The following is an 18,344-nucleotide window of genomic DNA, read 5'->3' on the forward strand; positions in this document are numbered from 1 at the left end:
TAAAAGTCAAACATAAAACACCAAAAAGACCAAAATAGATGTAAATATTCAACCTTTTTACCTAAATGACTAGAAAAGTAATTAGAAAGTTTTTAATAGTTCATTGTTTTATACTGCAGATTAAAAGTGCATGTTATGCTATACCTTTTTAATTATTTTATTCTTTGCTATTAGGGACTTTTTGTAATCTACACAATGAATTGTAACAGAATATTATTACTTTGTCTAGTCTGTACTGGTGCATTGTAGTCCAGTCTCAGATGTACATAAACAGAACAGGCTTTATGAGCTTTGTTGAGAGTATTTTGATAGTGGCACAGGAAATCAATACCATGGATTTAAACAGATCTGTTTGCTCAAAGGTTACTTTGGACCTCAAGCCACAGTGCAGCACTCTGGCAGGAGACATTAATGTCTTTTTAACTTTGTTTTTGAATCTGAAATTGGGAAGCCCTTTCACTTCTCCTTCAGGAAACTAAGATTGCTTGATAACTCAAGTCCAACTTTTCTCTTTACCATTTTATATTAATTTTATTTTATAATTTGCCATGCAAAATTGGATTTATTGAACATTGTGTCAGGAACTTGTAATGCTTCCAGTGGGAACAGTAATGCAACGCTTATGTTGCTGTGTGCTGTTAAGTGGGCTGTTGATGAGGTTTTTTTCTGATGGCTGGCTCAACTGAGAGGTTATTTGGCCATTTGTGCCATGGAGTTATTTGGCCAAGTGCTGCTCCAAAAATGTAGATGCTTTCCGTAGAGGCCAGTAATGTTTTATGTGATTGATTTTTTTTTTAAATAATCCAACATGATGTTCCCTTATTGTCTTCATAAGAGAAGCCACATTTAACTGGTTGAAAATGTACTCAGGGCAAATGGCAAAAATATCAGTAATCAAGCCAAAGCAATTTTGATTCTTTTTATGATTTTATGACCATGTTTTACCATAATTGTTATTTTCACAGCTAGTGGTGAATGCTGCTCTAGGATTCGACACATTTGTCGTGATGCGCCATGGCTTGAAGAAACCTCCCAACATTCAGACCGTTTCCACCGAGCCGGACTCCTCCCCTTCCTGCTCCTCTGCCTCCTCGTCATCCTCCACACCGGCCGGTGCTGCGCCCGCTGTCCCGGGATCGTCTCTGTTTTCAAACATCCCAGGGCACAAGCTTGGCTGCTACTTCTGCAATGATGTTGTGGCACCAGGAGATGTAAGGAAACCACACAGATAACAAGTATACACTCAACTAAGTAGCTCACCTAATGCACTCAAAACCAGGTAGACCCTGCTGCAAAGTCAGCTGTGTTGTTTACAGGGTTTAAATTAGTGATGGTCGCATGAGCGAAATCTCTTTTCAGATGTTATTTTCAAGCAAACAAGGTTTTGAGATGGTCCCAAGCAAACAGAACTGAAGTGAAAATGATTGCTATAAAAAATTACGGTCCCATATGAGATATGAACTCGAATCTCCTGAGTGAAAGTCTCACGTGATTCCTGTTTTTATGCTTAACTATTAGGAGCATCACATCAGTGTTGTGTTTAAGGTTGCCTGCACACTTCTTAGTCATCAAAAAATCTGTTGGTTTTAAATGCAGCATTTGGTTTAGTTATTGTTTGGTTTTTATATTTTTAAGAAAGATGGTTGTAATTGTTTTTCTGTAAGAGTTACAATATGCAAATCCCCCCCCCCCCAAGAAAGTTGCAGCTTTCTAGCCTCAACACCCACATTCCCACATCCTGCGTGTCTCTGGATGTTCTTTGTTTTGGGGATTTTGGATTTTCTCCTTCTCTTGACCTTTTCGGAGTAATGCACGAAGATTCTTCATAGGCTATTAAAGGCTGTGGCATTTGTCGGAAACTTGCTGCAATGGGCTCTGACTTCTACTGTAAATGCCATATGTGTCGGTCTCTCTGTGAAACATTAAAGTAATACTAAGATTTGAACTTGAGGCAGAGCCTGCTATCAGTATATTCTAAATGTTGATCTAAGGTTGAGTTCAGTGAATGAATAAATATAGAGTTTTGCATATTGTTATAAATGTTTAAGTGAGACAGGCCTGAAGCAAAATGATACAGATTGTCTAAACATATGGGACATATTCAGTGTGAGAATGTACTGCTGCAAAAATAAAACATGACCAGAAAGTAAAACTGAAATACCTTTGACTCTAAAGGGTTACATGTCAGATTTTGTAGCCATTCTCCTGGTAAGCATGTGTGGTCCACAGCGTAATATCCCCAAAATGAATATTTGCAGGTTTGGCACAAACACTAATGATCCGTTCATCCATCCATTAGCAATACCCTCTTACCCTTTTACATGTGAGCTGGAGCCTGTTCCAGCTGACACTGGCCAAGAGGTTTGCAGCCACTGACACTAATGGTCCATTTATGAAAATACTATGGCATTACTAAAACCCTGCTCAACTGGAAGTATCCGCTAGTCATCAGTGTGTCATAAACAGTTTGTGATCAACAACTTGTCCAGTGCCAATGTTTCTCACCTCTCGTTTCTCTACTTATTCTGGAGAAAGTCCTCTCCGGTTTACTGGATTGACCTTTGGCTTTCTGGAGTTCCAGGACATGATTCTCTATATTGATCTTCTTACTATTTTTGCTGTGTTTTGTTTTGCTAAAATAGTCAACCCGAGATCGGACTCTGGATCAGCAGTGCACAGTCAGCAGACCAGGCCTTGCCATGATTGCCGGAGCGTTGGCTGTTGAGATGATGGTCTCCATTCTACAGCACAGTGAAGGGTAAGGATGACAAAATGTATGTTTGCTACTAATAAGAAATTGAAGTTGTATTAAGGCTGTAACTACTGGCCCTTGTCCCAGCGACTAAATGCATCAAAATCTACACAAGTATATCACTCATGGGTTTATTTAGAAGTAGATTACTGTTTTGATCACTGGAATCAGTGAACATGAGCGCGATCAGATTGATGAACAGTAGGTAAAAGCGAGCCATGCCCCAACTGTACAACCTATTTTATGCTTAATAGGACTGTTATTTACCCTTCACTGTTAGAAGTACAGTCATCTTCTCATCGACTGCTAAACAGTCATGTCTCCTTTGCAACATGTGTCCTTCATTATTGTTTAATTTGTTTATGTATATATTTACTTATTTTTGACTGTGGTTATGTGTAATGAATAGTAACTGTAGGCTAAGAAGGAAGTGGAGCCTGATGTCACAGAGTTTCAAATACTCAAATATTTACTGGGAGAGACCAGGGTGGACAGGATAAGGACTGAGTATATTACAGAGAGAGAGCTACAGTTGGATGGTTTGGAGATAAAGTAAGAGAGGCAAGGTTGAGAGTAACATGTGCAGACAGAGAGGGGAGTGGATATACTGGGTAAAAAGATGTTGATGATTGGGCTGCCTGGCAAGAGGAAAAGAAGAAGAGAACACTTATGGTTATAGTGAGAAAGAACATCTAAAATGCTTCATTTGACAGAAGAGTTTGAAAAGGTTAGGGTGAGATGGAGCCAGCTAATCTGCTGTGGCAACCGCTGAAGAGAGCAACTGAAAGAAAAAGTGGGCTAGAAAGATGCTAGTCTAACAGTAGCTTTACATTAATTCTTGATTACAGATGTACACAAAATTATTAGCCCCCTGATGACATTTTAAGTTGTTGTCCAAATTTGCCCATGTGCTTTTTTTTATTTAACAGAATCAGGGATCTTCAAGATAGCATTTCTAAACATATTCGTTTTCTTTAGAAATCATAAAATACTTAAATTTTCACACAATAACATAATTGTTTTGACAAAAACATACCAGGCTCAGTATTGTTACCCCCCTGAAAAACGACCCTTTTGTAGAGCAATAGCACAAACCAGTCCTGTGCAATGATGTCCTTTAACTTTGTAAAGCTCAACGGATGTAAAATCGAGTTAAAACTAAAGGATATTTTCCCATTTATTCACTTGAGAAGGCTTCAGGACAGAAACAAAAGAAAATCAGTTTAGATCATCGTTGATGCTCTCAAAGCAGGACATGGATATACAAAGTTATCACAAGGTTTATAATTGTCGAAAGCTGGAATGAGAAGTATCATCAAGAATTTCAAAGAGAGCGACACAGTACAGAGCAAGCCTGGCAAAGGTAGGAAGTGAAAGAGTTCACTCATTCATAGAAGAAGATCACTAAAACCCTGCAGAGAAATGCACTGCAAGGCTGTAGACTGAGGAAAAACTCAATTTCTGCGTGGACACACCTTCAAGCCAGACTCAAGTACACTTAACACAACCTGAAGATTGTGCATCATTTAATCACATAAAGCTAGACAACTAGAAACTGAAAACCAGAGCTATTTGGCTACAGAGACACTGCTTATGTTTGGAGAAAGAAGGAGAGGTGTAAGAACATCAACCCACAGTGAAACATGGTGGTGGGAGTATTATGTTTTGAGGATCCTTGAGTGTGACTGGAACTGGGAATCTCGTCAAGAAGAAAAACGATTTTAAAAGAAAACCTCAAGCAGTGAGCGTCAAAACTGGATAGCTGTCTTCCAATAAGACAACAACCATACATCCCATCTGGTGAAGAACAATGTCAATGGTACTGACTGGCCTGCACAAAGCCCTGACTTGGATTCCCCTGAAAATCTGTGGATTGACTCAAGACTGACAGACAGGTAGATAGGCATATAGATACGTAGACACTTTATTGATCCCACACGGGAAATTATTGTGTTATGGCAGCAGGAAAGAATGAAAAGAATAAAAATGGTACAGTCTACAATAACTAAACAACATAGTTATAGTAAAAGTGACGTGGGCACATAGGCACTTATCCGTTTTTTTTAAGGAAGAGTAAGAACATTAATACACATTAATGTTAATAATACATTAATAAAGAAGATATAACACAGGTAATATCTATAATGCAATTTTCCTCAGAGGTGTGGAGTTGAGCAGGTGAGATGGGATGTCCATGATGGAGAGCATGTTTGTTCAGTGACCTTCTGTCCCTCATTGACTCAGAGACCTACAAGTTTTGGCCAATGATGCTTCTGGCCTTGTGAATCAGTTGGCATCTCTGGCACTGACAATGACCCCCAGGAGGGAACAGCAAAATAAATAGGGGAATTGCCACAAACTGGTAGAACTCCAAATCTTGCCGAACATGTTAAAGTATCTGGACTTCATCAGAAAGAGGAGTCTGCTCGTCACCTTCTGCTACGCAGCAACACTTTTGATCTTCCAGTTCAGTCTGTTCTATTCAGGTGGACTTAGATGTATCCGTAGCTGCCCATGTTGTTAATGGGCCGTGTCACAGATTTTCTTTCCTCTGAAGGTCAACCACCATCTCTTTGTCTTGACCTTCAGAAGCAGGTTATTTCTGCCAGACCACTCCACAAAGCTTCTCACCAGCTCCCTACAAGAAACAACTGCAGGCTGTTGTCCAGCAAAAACAACATATAACTCATTATTAGCATTGGTGGGGAGGGGTAGTTTTTGTAAAATAATTTTGTATTTGTGTGCAAAGTAAATGCCAGCATCCAAAATAAAACTAGTATGTTTGTAAAAACTGTGTTAAAAATCCTTTGCTGTCATCTGTATGTCTGTTTAAAGATAAAAAAAAGCAGCTCATTTAAGCTCAGCAGGACATGGCTATGGCTAATTAACAAACTGTTAGCTGGGGGATCTTAGACCACTTTGATCGAGCCTATCCCAGCAGCCATAGGGTAAGAGGCAAGGTACAGCCCAGTCTAAGACTAATGGAAAAACAGAAAACTCTTTGCTCTCACATCCACACTGGGAGCCAATCTAGCATCGCCATTTAACATAACATGAGAGAACATACCAACTCCATAGAAAAGCGTTAGCCAACCAAGAAGTTTGAACCCAGAACCTTCTTGCTGTGAGGCATCAGCGCTAATGCGCTGCACTGTCAAAGCCCCAAACCTGCATTTACTTGCTTTCATCTATAAGGGTAACTACACTTACACTTTCTGGTAAAACACTGTCACCTGGTGGTGACATTTTTAGTTAAATTGTACAAATTCTGATTACACTTAGATACATTTTACACTTGAAAAAATTATATGTGTTAGAAGGGAAAAAACAGTGTGAATACTGAGGTATGCATCAAGGTTTGACTGCTTTTAAAGCCATTAGATCGATATTTTAACACGAGTCACTTTTGGAGCAGCCTCACGTAGTCTTTAGACGATCTGCAGTTTTTAGCTAAATGTCAAACTGGCTTTATTTTTTGACACTGAAGGTTGACCCTTGCTGTGACATTTTAGACCTGTACGCAACGTTCATCTTTTATGTATTAAAATGTATGGTCTAGCCATACATTCATAGGTTGAAGTGTTGGGCAAAGTGTTTATTTTGTTTATTTATAAGGAACCCCATTAGCTTCCACAACAGTGGTTGCTAGTCTTCCTGGGGCCCAAACCATCAAATACCACCAAATAAAATGTTACACAATGAGTTGGATGCAAAATGTCCACATAATTTGGCTCTTACATCCACAATAAGGTTTTACAATTCTGAAAATGTAAACATGTAAATATTAAAAATTATTAAAAACAAACAAACAACAAAAAAAACAACAAAAAAAAACACTCAAACAAAATACACAATTTCCATTACAAGTGACATTACCCTCTTACAATTTTTACAATAAATTGAAAACTGCTTAAATAGGCTTTTAGGTGATTTTTAAAATTATGAATAGAAGCCAATTCTCTAATTGCATAAGGCAACTTATTCTACTGAAAAGATGCTCTAAATATAACAGAGTTTTTCAAAAAGTTACTTTTAACTCGAGGAGTTACTAAATTGTGGTTAGTTGAGAATCGTGTAGCATGATTATGTATTTCATCTGGATACTGCAACTGAGCATAAAAAAAGTGTGGTGTGTTTACCAGTATTGCTTTCTTTAAAAATACAAGTAAGCCATAGTATAATTTAGCTTGTACAGAAAGCCAAGAAAGTTTATCGTGCATTTTATCAATACTTGTATAATATGAACACCTTAACACTAATCTGGCTGCCCTATTTTGGACTAACTGAAGTCTGTTCAGATCTGTCTTATTAGCTGCTGACCAAATGATTGAGCAGTACTCTAGATGAGATAATACTAGTGCATTAATGACATCTTTCATAATTGAAGAAGTAATATAAAAAGAGCATTTCCTAGCTATAGCTATGCCCTGTCCCATTTTCTTAATAACAGAGTTGATGTGCTGAGACCATGAAAGGTGGTGGTTTATGGTAACACCAAGTAATTTAATCTGGGTGACCTATTCTAATACCGATCCAGCTATGGAAAGATTTAGTTGTGGGCTGTTGACTAAGCGTACTCTACTTCCTATTAACATGGATTTGGATTTAGACACGTTTAAAATCATGTTGTTTTTACTTATCCAGTCAAACATGTTCAGCAAATCTAGTTGTAATACGCTGGTCAATTCAGAGTAGCTGCTGGCTGAATAAAACATGGTGGAATCATCAGCATACATTACAAGATAAGATTTATCCAGGACGTACGGCAAATCATTTGTAAAGACTGAATAGTGTGAGAGGTTGACAGCAGGTATTCTTGTCTCTTACCGGTGTCAGTGGATATTCCCCGATGAACACTTGAGTTTATTCTCAGCACAGTCTGCTTGACTCTTGCGTCACACCTCTGGTTTTTGTGTTTCTGGTATACAATATATGCTTCTCAGCATGGTTTTAGAAAAAAATCATACTCAGAATCATAGTAGAAAAAAAGTTTTTATGTCATACTGCCCTCTTCTTTTACACACACAGTCCACATTCCAATCTGGGTTTAATAAAACATCCTTGCAAACACTAGAGGGCTAGCACTCTCCTCCCTTAGTGAACGGCCCTGATTACCAGTATCTGTCTGAAGTACTCTCATCAGTGCTTCACTCCAGGCTTAAAGCTAAGGGAGATGTTACCTTTTTGATGGTGCAGCACAGCAGCTGAGGTCTCACTGCGCTGCAGGTAGCATTGGTAATTTGGTTGTAGCACAAACCTCACCCCCCCGCCGAGCTTTTTCTCATTTTCATGCTTCAAAAGCTCTAACACCGAGGTTCAATCAGCCCTTAAGTTCTCTTTGCAGTCTGTGCTCTTCGAATGTGTATTTTTTTCTTAACGCCAATGGGGATGTGTCCATGCCTATTAAGTGTGTAGTCATGTGCACGGGTGTGTCTTTGTGAAAATGGAATTGTGTGTGCCCTTTTTGGTGAAAATCATACTAAAGTGGCTGCTTGCTGGGCCTGATAAGACGGCCATTTTCTCTCAGAATGTTTTTGAGATGTTATAAGCTGTTACAAAGCCGTTCTTTCGGTCCTGGATAAAAAGCTTAGAAAGTAAAGGAGACGGTGAATTTCCATGTGCTTTTTCCAGAACTTCTGTGTTTATGTAGCTCCTTGCTTTACACCAAGATCTCTCTGTGTCTTGCTTCAGCTACTCTCTGTGTCCTTGTTTTTATCTTAGTAGCTGTGTTTGTGCCTTTCTGTATAACCCCAATTCTTCCAGCTCTTTATCCCAAAAAAGCCCCTTACACCAGCTCTCATTTGAAATCTTACTCCATAGCAACCACTGGCTTTAGAAAATTGGCACTTCAGGATTAATGTTGCTGCAGTTTGACAGAGATTTCTGACTTTGCAAAACCACTGTCAGCTCAGCGCGAGATGTGATATTTCACTTATTGTTATCCACACAGAGTAGAACCTTTTAACCCGAATTTAAATTAACTGGGGAGCAGGAGCTCTCAGATCACATGAAAAATGTAAAACCTTTTAATATTTAAGGAAGTAGGATCTATTAGTTCTCAGTATAGAAAACCAAAATCAGTGTTTCTTAGCAGCACATTTAGATTTGCTGTGTATTATAAAAAATCATCAGAATGCAGTGTATTATAATTTTCTGTGGAAGGCTGTTTAAGCAGGTTTGCTGGTTTTAATTCCTCATCTTATTAATTTATTTATTCTTTTATTACTTATTTCTTAAAAACTGCCAAAATTGCACAAGCGTGTGTGTAGGTATATAAACTTCTGTCCCTTTTCTTCTCCTTCAGAGGCTATGCAGTGGCCAGCAGCAGCGATGACAGAATGAATGAACCTCCCACCTCACTCGGTCTCGTGCCACATCAGGTCAGACATAGATGCACTCATATAAAAATCTGAAATTAATAACATGCAAAATGTTGCTAAAAATCCAAAGTATGCATGCAAGAGTTAAAAAATAATAATAAAAAGAATTAACAGACAGTAAACTGCAATTGCTGAAGTTGAATTCAGGGTCAGCATATTTACAGGCTATTAAAGTTTTCCAGACACCTACATACAAAGCTCTCAGTGACTCAGGGGAACAAGTGGCAGATCCTGAAGGCGGAGGCTGAAGTATTGCTTTAACATTCTGAAAAAGCTGCATTTCACTGAGAGTCCAGTTTGGGACTGCGAAGAGAACAACGGTAACCAAGTGCAGAAGAGAGATAATTGCAAAGGAGTATCTCAGCATTCACCCCATGAAGGAATGATTATGTTTTGATTCAGCAAGTGAAAAGGGGCACAGTTTGCTGTGTTGTTATGCATACTCTGTGAAAAGAAGGACAAGCAGAAATGATGGAAATGTTGCGTAATTCAGCAGCCCCGCTGTTATAGTATTTCACTAAGTGCCCTGCACACAACCTTTCCTTGCTGCTATTAGTGGTGATTTTTTTTTCAGGTTTTAATATTCTGCTGGGTTTTTGTCCACATCAGTACAAACATACATATGTAGAGGCAACATTCTTACATCTGATGTTTTTTATTCTGTAACAATACACAAAGGTTTCCCGTTTTGGTGACTTTAATAGTCATTAAATATGTTCAAACTGAAAGATCAAACATGACTCAAGGTTCCTAATGAGGAGACTTCATCATGCCTGGAAACCATCATAATTAAGAGATCTTAGTCTTTCCGAGCGCCAGAAGCCCATTTTCTGGGACAGGAAGAGATTTTCTGATATGCAAACTTTAGCTGCAGATTTGCACGTCTTTGTGCTTTATGAATTAGTGCCTTTCAGTCCTTTTGTAGAAATGAGTCAAGAGTAATGTGCTACGGATCGTCATAACAGGCAGTAACTAGACTTGAATTTGGTGCTGCCAAATAGAACAAAATTAATTCTTTTTCATAGCTCAAGAAACACGGCACTTGAGGTCAGGCAAGGCTCAGCTGGAAGCTGTGGCAAAGTCATAGCTCATAGTGATAATCAATGAGCTGGTTGCAGCAGCTATTATGGAGAAGAAAGGAAAAAGAAAGGGGCCGTGTGCTTATCTCAATGGTGCACCTTTGTGTAGCTATTTTTCTTTGGTTTGTCATTAGTAAAACTCAATTTGCAAGTTTTTTTTGTGTGGGTTTTTTTTGTTTAATGGTTTTTGGATTGTGTTGAGCGTGATTGGACTAATGACCTAATGACACATTCAAATTGGATTTTGTTTACTAATATATTCATTTTTTTTCATGTAAATATTAAATGTAAATATTTTTATTGATTTTGCAAATTACCTAGGACAAACTGTGCTCTTGGCTAAATGGTGGTTTTTCGTCTCCTCTATTTACGTATCACCATCAATATTCATCATCATGAAAACTGCCTTTTGCTTGACACATCTGCTGGCAGCCAAACAACCCGAAAAAAATTGGCATTCAAATGTGGTATTTTATGTGTGTGCTCATGTACAGAGAGAAGGTGCAAAAATGATTGGAGTGAAAAATGCAAAATAAATAATATGCTTGAGACGCACACATTTATGTATAAATGACTGAGGTGCTCAGTCCCCCGGCACTCTGTGCCTGTACAGCACTCTGCAGTTTGTTTGGGGTTTTTTTTGTGGTGCCACAGTGACAGCTTCTGGTGATTTGCAAAAATTGCACACTTGTATCTCCATTGTAACTGAAGTGCAGCTATACCATTGCCTTCCCCTCGTTTTCACCCGCACTGTCAATGTTGTGCCCTTGAATAGAGCTGTGTTTGAGAGATGTTCTCAACATGTTTTTGATACTTCTGTGTGTTAAGCCCAAGCTAAATCAAATAATCAACATTAAGGGTTACTATAAGTAACAACTACTACAATAGCACTTTACTCTGATATATATAGAATTAAACTGGATTTAGCTATATTGTCCAGTTTCACAAACTCTTAAATTTACTTCAAAGGGCATGCAAGACCTTTTATCTTCAGTCCCTCAATTAAAGTCCCCAAAAAACAAGAATATAAGGGGTGGACAGCCGGGCCTAAGGTAGAAAATAATCCAAAATAGCAAAATTGCAACGTAGATAATGGATAAAATGATCAAATTAAGCATGGCCTTAATGTGGGAGGAATGTTGAGCAACTTGAACTGGGATCCAAAGTGGCACATATATTATCATCCCTTCAAGTTAAAAGCACTGATTGTCAGTGGAAATGATGCACCTTGATTGCTTTGATGTAACTCAAAAGCAGCAGCAGGATGCTTTAATACTCCATGAAGTAATTAGTGGTCTTACAGTCTTGAATGGCATGTCTGACGAGCCGTGCTTAAACAGCAGTTAATCTTCATGTGTTATCCAAACGTGTGTTGAACTGTGCCTGACGTCGACTGAGCACATTACTTGACACACATATGTGGTCAGTTTATGCTCTCTACAGAAAGCTATAGAGTCTGTTCACGACTGCCTCACTCGCCCACGCTCATCCACTGGTCTGACTCACTGCCCCCCCCCCCCCCTCCCCCCACAGTTTACCTTACTCTGTGGACATGGTGCGTCACCTGTCACTGCAGGTTAACACACAGCCTAAGAAATGAATTTGGTGCACATAAGGACGAACACTGATGCTCTTGATCTTCAAACACCAAAAGCCTTGAATTTCCACCTTTTCTCCGTCACTGGGCATCAGCAGTAATTGGCCACAAATGTTTGATATGCTCGTCAGTCTCACCACCAGATAATTATAGCCAGGAAATTGTTACATGCTCCTCATGTTTTGTGCGTCATCAAAAAAACAACAAAAAAAAATCCATTATTGGCTGAAGCTTTTATTACAAAACAGGAAGCTGGGGGTGGATGAGGAAGGCAATTACAAGAATGTGATGTGATAAGTGATACTGCAACATGCATGTATATGATTAATTAAGAGTGAAGGCATTTAGCACTTAAATATGATGAAATGAACTAAATTGAAACATGCCTTTATAACACCAGAGGGCGCTCTCTGCTTTCAGTTTAAACAGCATACAGAAATTGCTGGCAAATTTTCATTACATATTCTTGTTTTGCATTTTCATGATTGTCAGTGGAAGCATTACTTTCTGCTTTCAAGGAATAAAAACATCACCTTTGCCATTTCCTAGCAAGTCTCCTGGTGAACACACCGACTTCCAAAAGCTGCTTGTTTTTCTTGTTGTTTATCTTTTGTTAATGTCAGCTTGTCCCCTCTGTTGTCAAACCTTGATCACATAATTAGAATGTCTGCTTTTCTGAATATTTTCTTAAGGGTCTTATTCTCCTCCACAGATTCGAGGCTTTCTTTCAAGGTTCGATAATGTCCTGCCTGCCAGCCTGGCCTTTGACAAATGCACTGCCTGCTCCCCCATTGTAAGTGGCACCAAATGTATCTGAATAGTTCTAATTATGTGTTTCTGAATCCAGTTTTGCAGCAAGACTGTGTTTTAATGTTGAACTGCACGTTGCCAGAAAAAAAGTAGATACAATGTAGATGTGCCTTGATGCATCCCTCAATCATCCAGGTAAGGAAATGCCAAAAAATGGATTCTGTTGTGAGACTAGCACCACTAAATGAACAATGGGCTGTGAGGTCTATATATATCCCCTGCTTAAAGTATCGAAGTATCAGATTAGATTCTGTTACTATGTGACAACATTGTTTCCAAACACAAATTGCAACCTTAACAGAAAGAGGGGGATTCCCATCTCTCCTATTTCCACATTGTGAAGTCAGTGTTGAAATGCAGTTCCTTGAGGAATACTGAATCCACACAGAGAGAGACACAGAAAAGCTGGTAAAAGCATATGGTAACAATCAGGCAGCAGTTGTTCATTGATGTCAGTAACTGTCGTTGAGTGCAATTAGCTCCCACTGCTGCTCTCTCTTTTTTTGTCTGTGTGTATGTGTGTGCATGTGCATAGATGGGTTGTTGAAGGGTTCACATATCCTAACTAAGGCCAAGTGGGGTAAGAGAAATTGCCCTTTGTGTTTTGTTTTGTTTTTTCTCCTAATAGGTTGATATCCAACTGGCCAGTGTGGCTAAGTGTGTAGCAATGTGACTCATTGTTTTTACACTGGTGTAAGACTGGGAACCAGGGGAGTCGCGATAGAAAAGTACAAATTAAAGAAGGAGAAAGTTTTTTGTCATTTCGTGGCTTTTGTTTGTTTGTTTGTTTGTTTGGTGTTTTTTTGTTTGTTTTTTTTAAATGGGAAGAATATTGAGGGTTTATAAGCAGAGGAAGTAGAGCGTTAAAAGCAAGGGTGTTGTGATGAGTGGAGGGCTGGTTCAGTCTTTCATTCTTCCCTGATCTCAATGCACTCTTTGTGTCTATAAAGAGGTCATAAAGCCCCAGATCTATCACTTTCATGTGAAGACGGGGAGAGAAACCAAGAGGCAGCAGGGGGAGGGAGTTGGCTAGCTTGTGCACTAAAAGTTTTTTTTCCACCTACGCTCTGACAAAAAAAAAAGAAAAAAAGTCTGCAGTTCCAGCCCATCTTAAGGTGTCATGTTTCTGCCTGTGTGACTGATGAGATTATTCGGTCTGCACAGAGGTTTCGTATGGTTTGACAGGGATTGGGTAAAGCCTGTGTAGTTGGGAACAATGAACAACATGAGTTTGGAAAGACGATCCTTTGCTGAGGCAGGGATAAAGGTTATGTAGTGAAGCTGGTGAATATGTTTAATCCCACTCACACATCTTTTCCATCTGTTTTGCATTCGCTTATCATCCTTTCAGTCTCTTCTTTTATTCTTTTTTCAGTCTACTCCTGTTTTACATCTCCTTCTTTCCTCTCGTACATCTTACCTTCTCTGCCTTACTTCTCTTCCTCCCCCACATCTCTCCTCCCTTTGTGTGTTCCTCTTGTCCATCTATTGGTGTATTAAATAGTGTGTGGATGTGTGGGTTTTTGTGTGTGTGAGAGAGAGACAGCGAGTGCAGGTCTTTCTGTGTGTATTTCTGCCGCAGTCAGCTGTGTGCTGCCAGGTCACTATGGAAACAAAACAATTCAGCCCCTGTCTGGGCTGGAGCAGTTCCTGTAGAGTTGGGGCTTTTCGCTCTGTGTGTGTGTGTGTGTGTGTGTGTGTGTGTGTGTGTGTGTGTGTGTGTGTGTGTGTGTGTGTGTATTTCCTAACTCTCTGGGGCTACAAGCCAATAAAACTATACGCCAAAGAGTAAATCACAGCTGACGTGGCTTTGTCTAAAACTGTGCCAGATACCTCTTACTACAGCTACTTGTACACACCACCAAATATGCTTCCACTATTAATAGCAAACATATACTTTTTCTGTTTGGGTTGTAAAGTTCTGACGACATTTGTAACTGGTCACTAACATAACTCACAGTGTTCCCCTGTGAAGGTGGTCTCTCTTTTAAACTTGTACTTGCTTGTGTTGTTTTATATTCAGAGTAAATCGTCCTTAAACCACAGATTGTAAAGATGAAAAGCAAAGAATATAAGGAGTGGACAGCCAGAGAGTGTCTGCAGGTATTTTTTGTGCTATGTCGGGGTGAATTTCCATTTCATTGCTTTTGCTGATGTGTGATATTAACCTTTTAAGCCCCAAGCCTAACTGATCTCCTGCCTTTTGCCCCCGTATCAGGGGGCGTTGGGGCTTAAGAGGTTAAGTTTTTAAAGCACCAACCAAAGAAATTAATAGAAAATAATCAGATATAAAACATAGGATGCAATCATAAGTTACCACAAGTGCACCCTGCGGAAAAAGAAAAAAATACTCCTTTAGATTGCCTGATCTCCTCTTCAAGGTAGTCTCCTTAGACGGAGCTGCACAGCTGCCAGAAGGGCTTCTATTTTGGGAACGCTCAGTGGAAATCTTGTTTAAACCGCTCGCACTCGTGTGTCTGCATTTTGCGTGGAAGTAGTCCAAAATAGTAACCCTTCAACTTGAACTTCATAATGGGTAGGAGGATGAAGATGCAGGGCATCACTTCTGGTGAGTAGGTAAGATGGTAAGAAGGATGATTATGCTGATGTGTCCAGGAAAAAAAACTCAAAAAACTTCTAGCTACACATTCTTTGCTAGCTGTACCTTCTCTGAAATGTCCTTTTTCACCAATACTACACCCACAAACCTATAATAATGAGTCAGTATGGAGTTTTTAAAGCATGTGTCTGCATAGGCGTGATGGCCGTTCTTGTTAACAGAGGAAGTGAGTCAACAGGAACTGTTTACTCACAGTATTCAGAATATATTAGGTGTCACATTATGGAAACACAAAGTCCTGGTAAATTATGTGCTTAAGTTAAAAATGAAACCAGCTTAAACCACCATTAAAGCAGCTGTACTTTGAAAAGCATCCGATCCCTCATATTCTTCAGTGTTTACAAGCAAATTTGAGTCCTTGGTTGTAAAGGAGTCCTCTGTGTCACCAAGACCACCCACTGTTTGATATCTTTAGAAACTGCTAGAGGCACACGTGTAGTGTGTGATGCTTCCAGTTAATGCCTTCTGTATGGATCCAGCTTCAAAAAGGAGGCCTGCCAACTGTCAATAAAGCTGGGAGATGCATTTATGTGGCCCCGAGTGGAAGGAAGCTTTGCTACAAGTGCACGTGTGAATCCATATGTCAGCGTTTATGTCCATATATGCAGCAACCCATCTCATCCAGATGTTTGTTTGTTGGTGAATTTGTAGTTTTGCTTAATTGATGCTATCCAGCAGCAGCACATGATCACTATTAAAGCCATCAACACTGCGAAACACTTCAAAATTTTCTCTCTTTTTTTTGGAGTCTTTTCATTTCTTTGTTTGTCCAATTATAGTATTTACAACAATGTAATTACATTTTTATGGGAAATGCTGTAAACGCAGAGAGCCTTTGTGGACATGTTTTTCCAAAAGGTGTGTGTTTGATGTCCTTAGCACTGTGTTTGTGCAGTGACTTTATTAACTTTATCACAAGATCGTCATGGTCATTAGGTTGCTTCCTGTGTCACGAAAAGCTACATTTCAACAAAGTGGGTTATGGCCGTTGGCGTCTCACATAACACACCCCATGGATCGAAGTGGAGAGTCAAAGAAATAAAAGAGAAAGAAGGAAAGAAAAGAGAGGCTGAAAAGATGAATGAGGGGACACATCAGTGTGTATTGTGTGCGGTGTGTCTGGCTCCAAGACTAGACGCCAGTCTGCGAACTCACACACACAGACAGTGATGCACACATTGTGTTGCTGTCTGAAGCTGAGGTAACTCTACACCTGCAGGGGAGGGTCTGTAGGCATCTATGAAAGGCTTTGCTAAGACGAGCAGGGTAGTCCAGAGGGCAGAGGATCTGTGGATGTGTGGTTTTTGGAAAGAAGGTGTGGGTATTTGAAGTCTGTACTGTAGGGGATTAAGGTAAACACCGCAGAGTGATTGTAGAGGTGCCGAATTGTGGTGTTATAGAAGTTAAGCCTGAGGGCCAGAGTTTTAAAAGTCCCTTTTTTTTAAAAGTGTTTCTTCCGTGCAAAAATTATGATCTGCTTTTATGTAATAATGTTTTTGCGGATACATTTTCTCATGTTGTGATTCTTTAGCATGGCTTACTTGTCCAGTGCAAGGCACATTTAATAAGGACACCAAAAGCGTAATGTGTGGGGAAGGAAAACATTTCATAACCGCCTTTGGCAACATGTAACATATTACTAAAAAACACAGTAAAGGTCAAACAGTGCATTTAGGTTGTAGAACCTTTTTTTCACCTGTGTGAGTCTGACCTTTGCTGTTTTAAGTCTTGCACCTGAGCAAACTAAAAGAGGGCTTCATCTGTTTAGTCAGCACACACGGTGACATCTACATTTTCAGAAAGAGAAGATTTAGAGATTTTATCTTGTAAGTGTTTAAGTCATTTTGTATTTTTCCCAGTTACTTAGCCAGTTCACGATCAGTTTATGCTGATCAGCTGTTTCTGTATACTTTCAGTGAAAGCAGAAGTGTAGTATCATAGCACACATAATTCTCCGCATGTAAACTGAACCTAAACAATGGTGTAATAACCCAGAGTTCCATTTTGGATTAAATAACCTTTAACTGTTGTTATGTTTTCTTTTGTTTTTTAATCTAGGTCTTAGACCACTATGAGAGGGAAGGTTTCAGCTTCCTGTCCAAGGTTTTTAATTCTTCCCATTCATTCCTGGAGGACCTGACGGGGCTGACTCTGCTGCACCAAGAGACACAGGCTGCAGAGGTAGATTGTGTCCACACATACACCCACCCACACAAATAGGTGGAGACATGATCACAAAATGTGCTAAGTGTGGCAAACCTGGTCCTTGAGCCATAATGACAAGAAACTGATGTTTGTATAGCTGGAATGAGAGCTGTTTGTGTATTCTTTGAAAGTAGTTAAGCACACTTGTCACCAATTTTGTGTTTTGTTTTTGTTTGTTTGTTCTGTTTGTCTTTTTAAAATAATGTTAGCCACCACTGTCAGGTGAAGTGTCCAGTTATAGAAGTATGTTGGGGTCTGGTTTGAAAGTGGGAGTAAAGAGCTCTGCGTGGTAGTGCATTAATAGTGAGTAAGTGCTGCAAAGAGCTATGATGATGCAGGTTGTAGCCTCAAAAATATATGGTGTTTTTTGATGTTTGCACTCTGGTTTGTACTTCACCTTAGCCCATGCTGCAGAAATTTATTATTATTATTTTTTTATAAAACTGTCTCAGCAATGACGTTAAAACGAGTGATGAAAAGCTTTGTACTGCAGTCATTATCAGTCCTCTCCTCCGTGCTTCTTAAAACTTCTTTGATTTTATTGAAATTTGCTGTAGCAGTTCCCTTTCCTATCCATGTGCACAGACCACAGACTGTTAGTTAGCTCCAGGACCACATGCAAGCAAAAATCTGTTGATTGGTTGATTTTCAGTCATTCTTTTCTCTGCATAACTGGAAAGTTACAAAACAGACATGATTGCAGGATCATAAATCTATTATTTTTGGGGGATTTTTTGCTACCACTGCTGCTCACCAACAGGAGGTTGTTAGTGGAAAGTTGTACACAGCACTGAAAAGGCTAAAATGGCATGACGTTTTTACATCTTTACCTCAGACTGATAGTTAAACCATGTGGTCCAGTTTTGTTTTGTTTTTTGTTTTTTCTGAGTGAAATATTTTA

General features: G+C 39.3%; 1 protein-coding gene across 1 annotated transcript in view; it reads left to right on the forward strand.

Annotated features, from left to right (window-relative positions):
- The window catches only part of atg7 (ATG7 autophagy related 7 homolog (S. cerevisiae)), a 60,167-nt gene that overhangs the window by 15,620 nt on the left and 26,203 nt on the right, over positions 1-18,344 (forward strand). Inside the window, exons 14-18 of the mRNA XM_006783263.3 lie at positions 966-1,211; positions 2,643-2,758; positions 9,057-9,132; positions 12,521-12,601; positions 17,297-17,419. Of these exons, the coding sequence (XP_006783326.2) occupies positions 966-1,211; positions 2,643-2,758; positions 9,057-9,132; positions 12,521-12,601; positions 17,297-17,419 (642 nt within the window). The remainder of the gene's footprint in view (positions 1-965; positions 1,212-2,642; positions 2,759-9,056; positions 9,133-12,520; positions 12,602-17,296; positions 17,420-18,344) is intronic.

The sequence above is a fragment of the Neolamprologus brichardi genome, chromosome 5 (genome assembly GCF_056152115.1).
Source record: "Neolamprologus brichardi isolate AB-2024 chromosome 5, ASM5615211v1, whole genome shotgun sequence".
Taxonomy (NCBI): Eukaryota; Metazoa; Chordata; class Actinopteri; order Cichliformes; family Cichlidae; genus Neolamprologus; species Neolamprologus brichardi.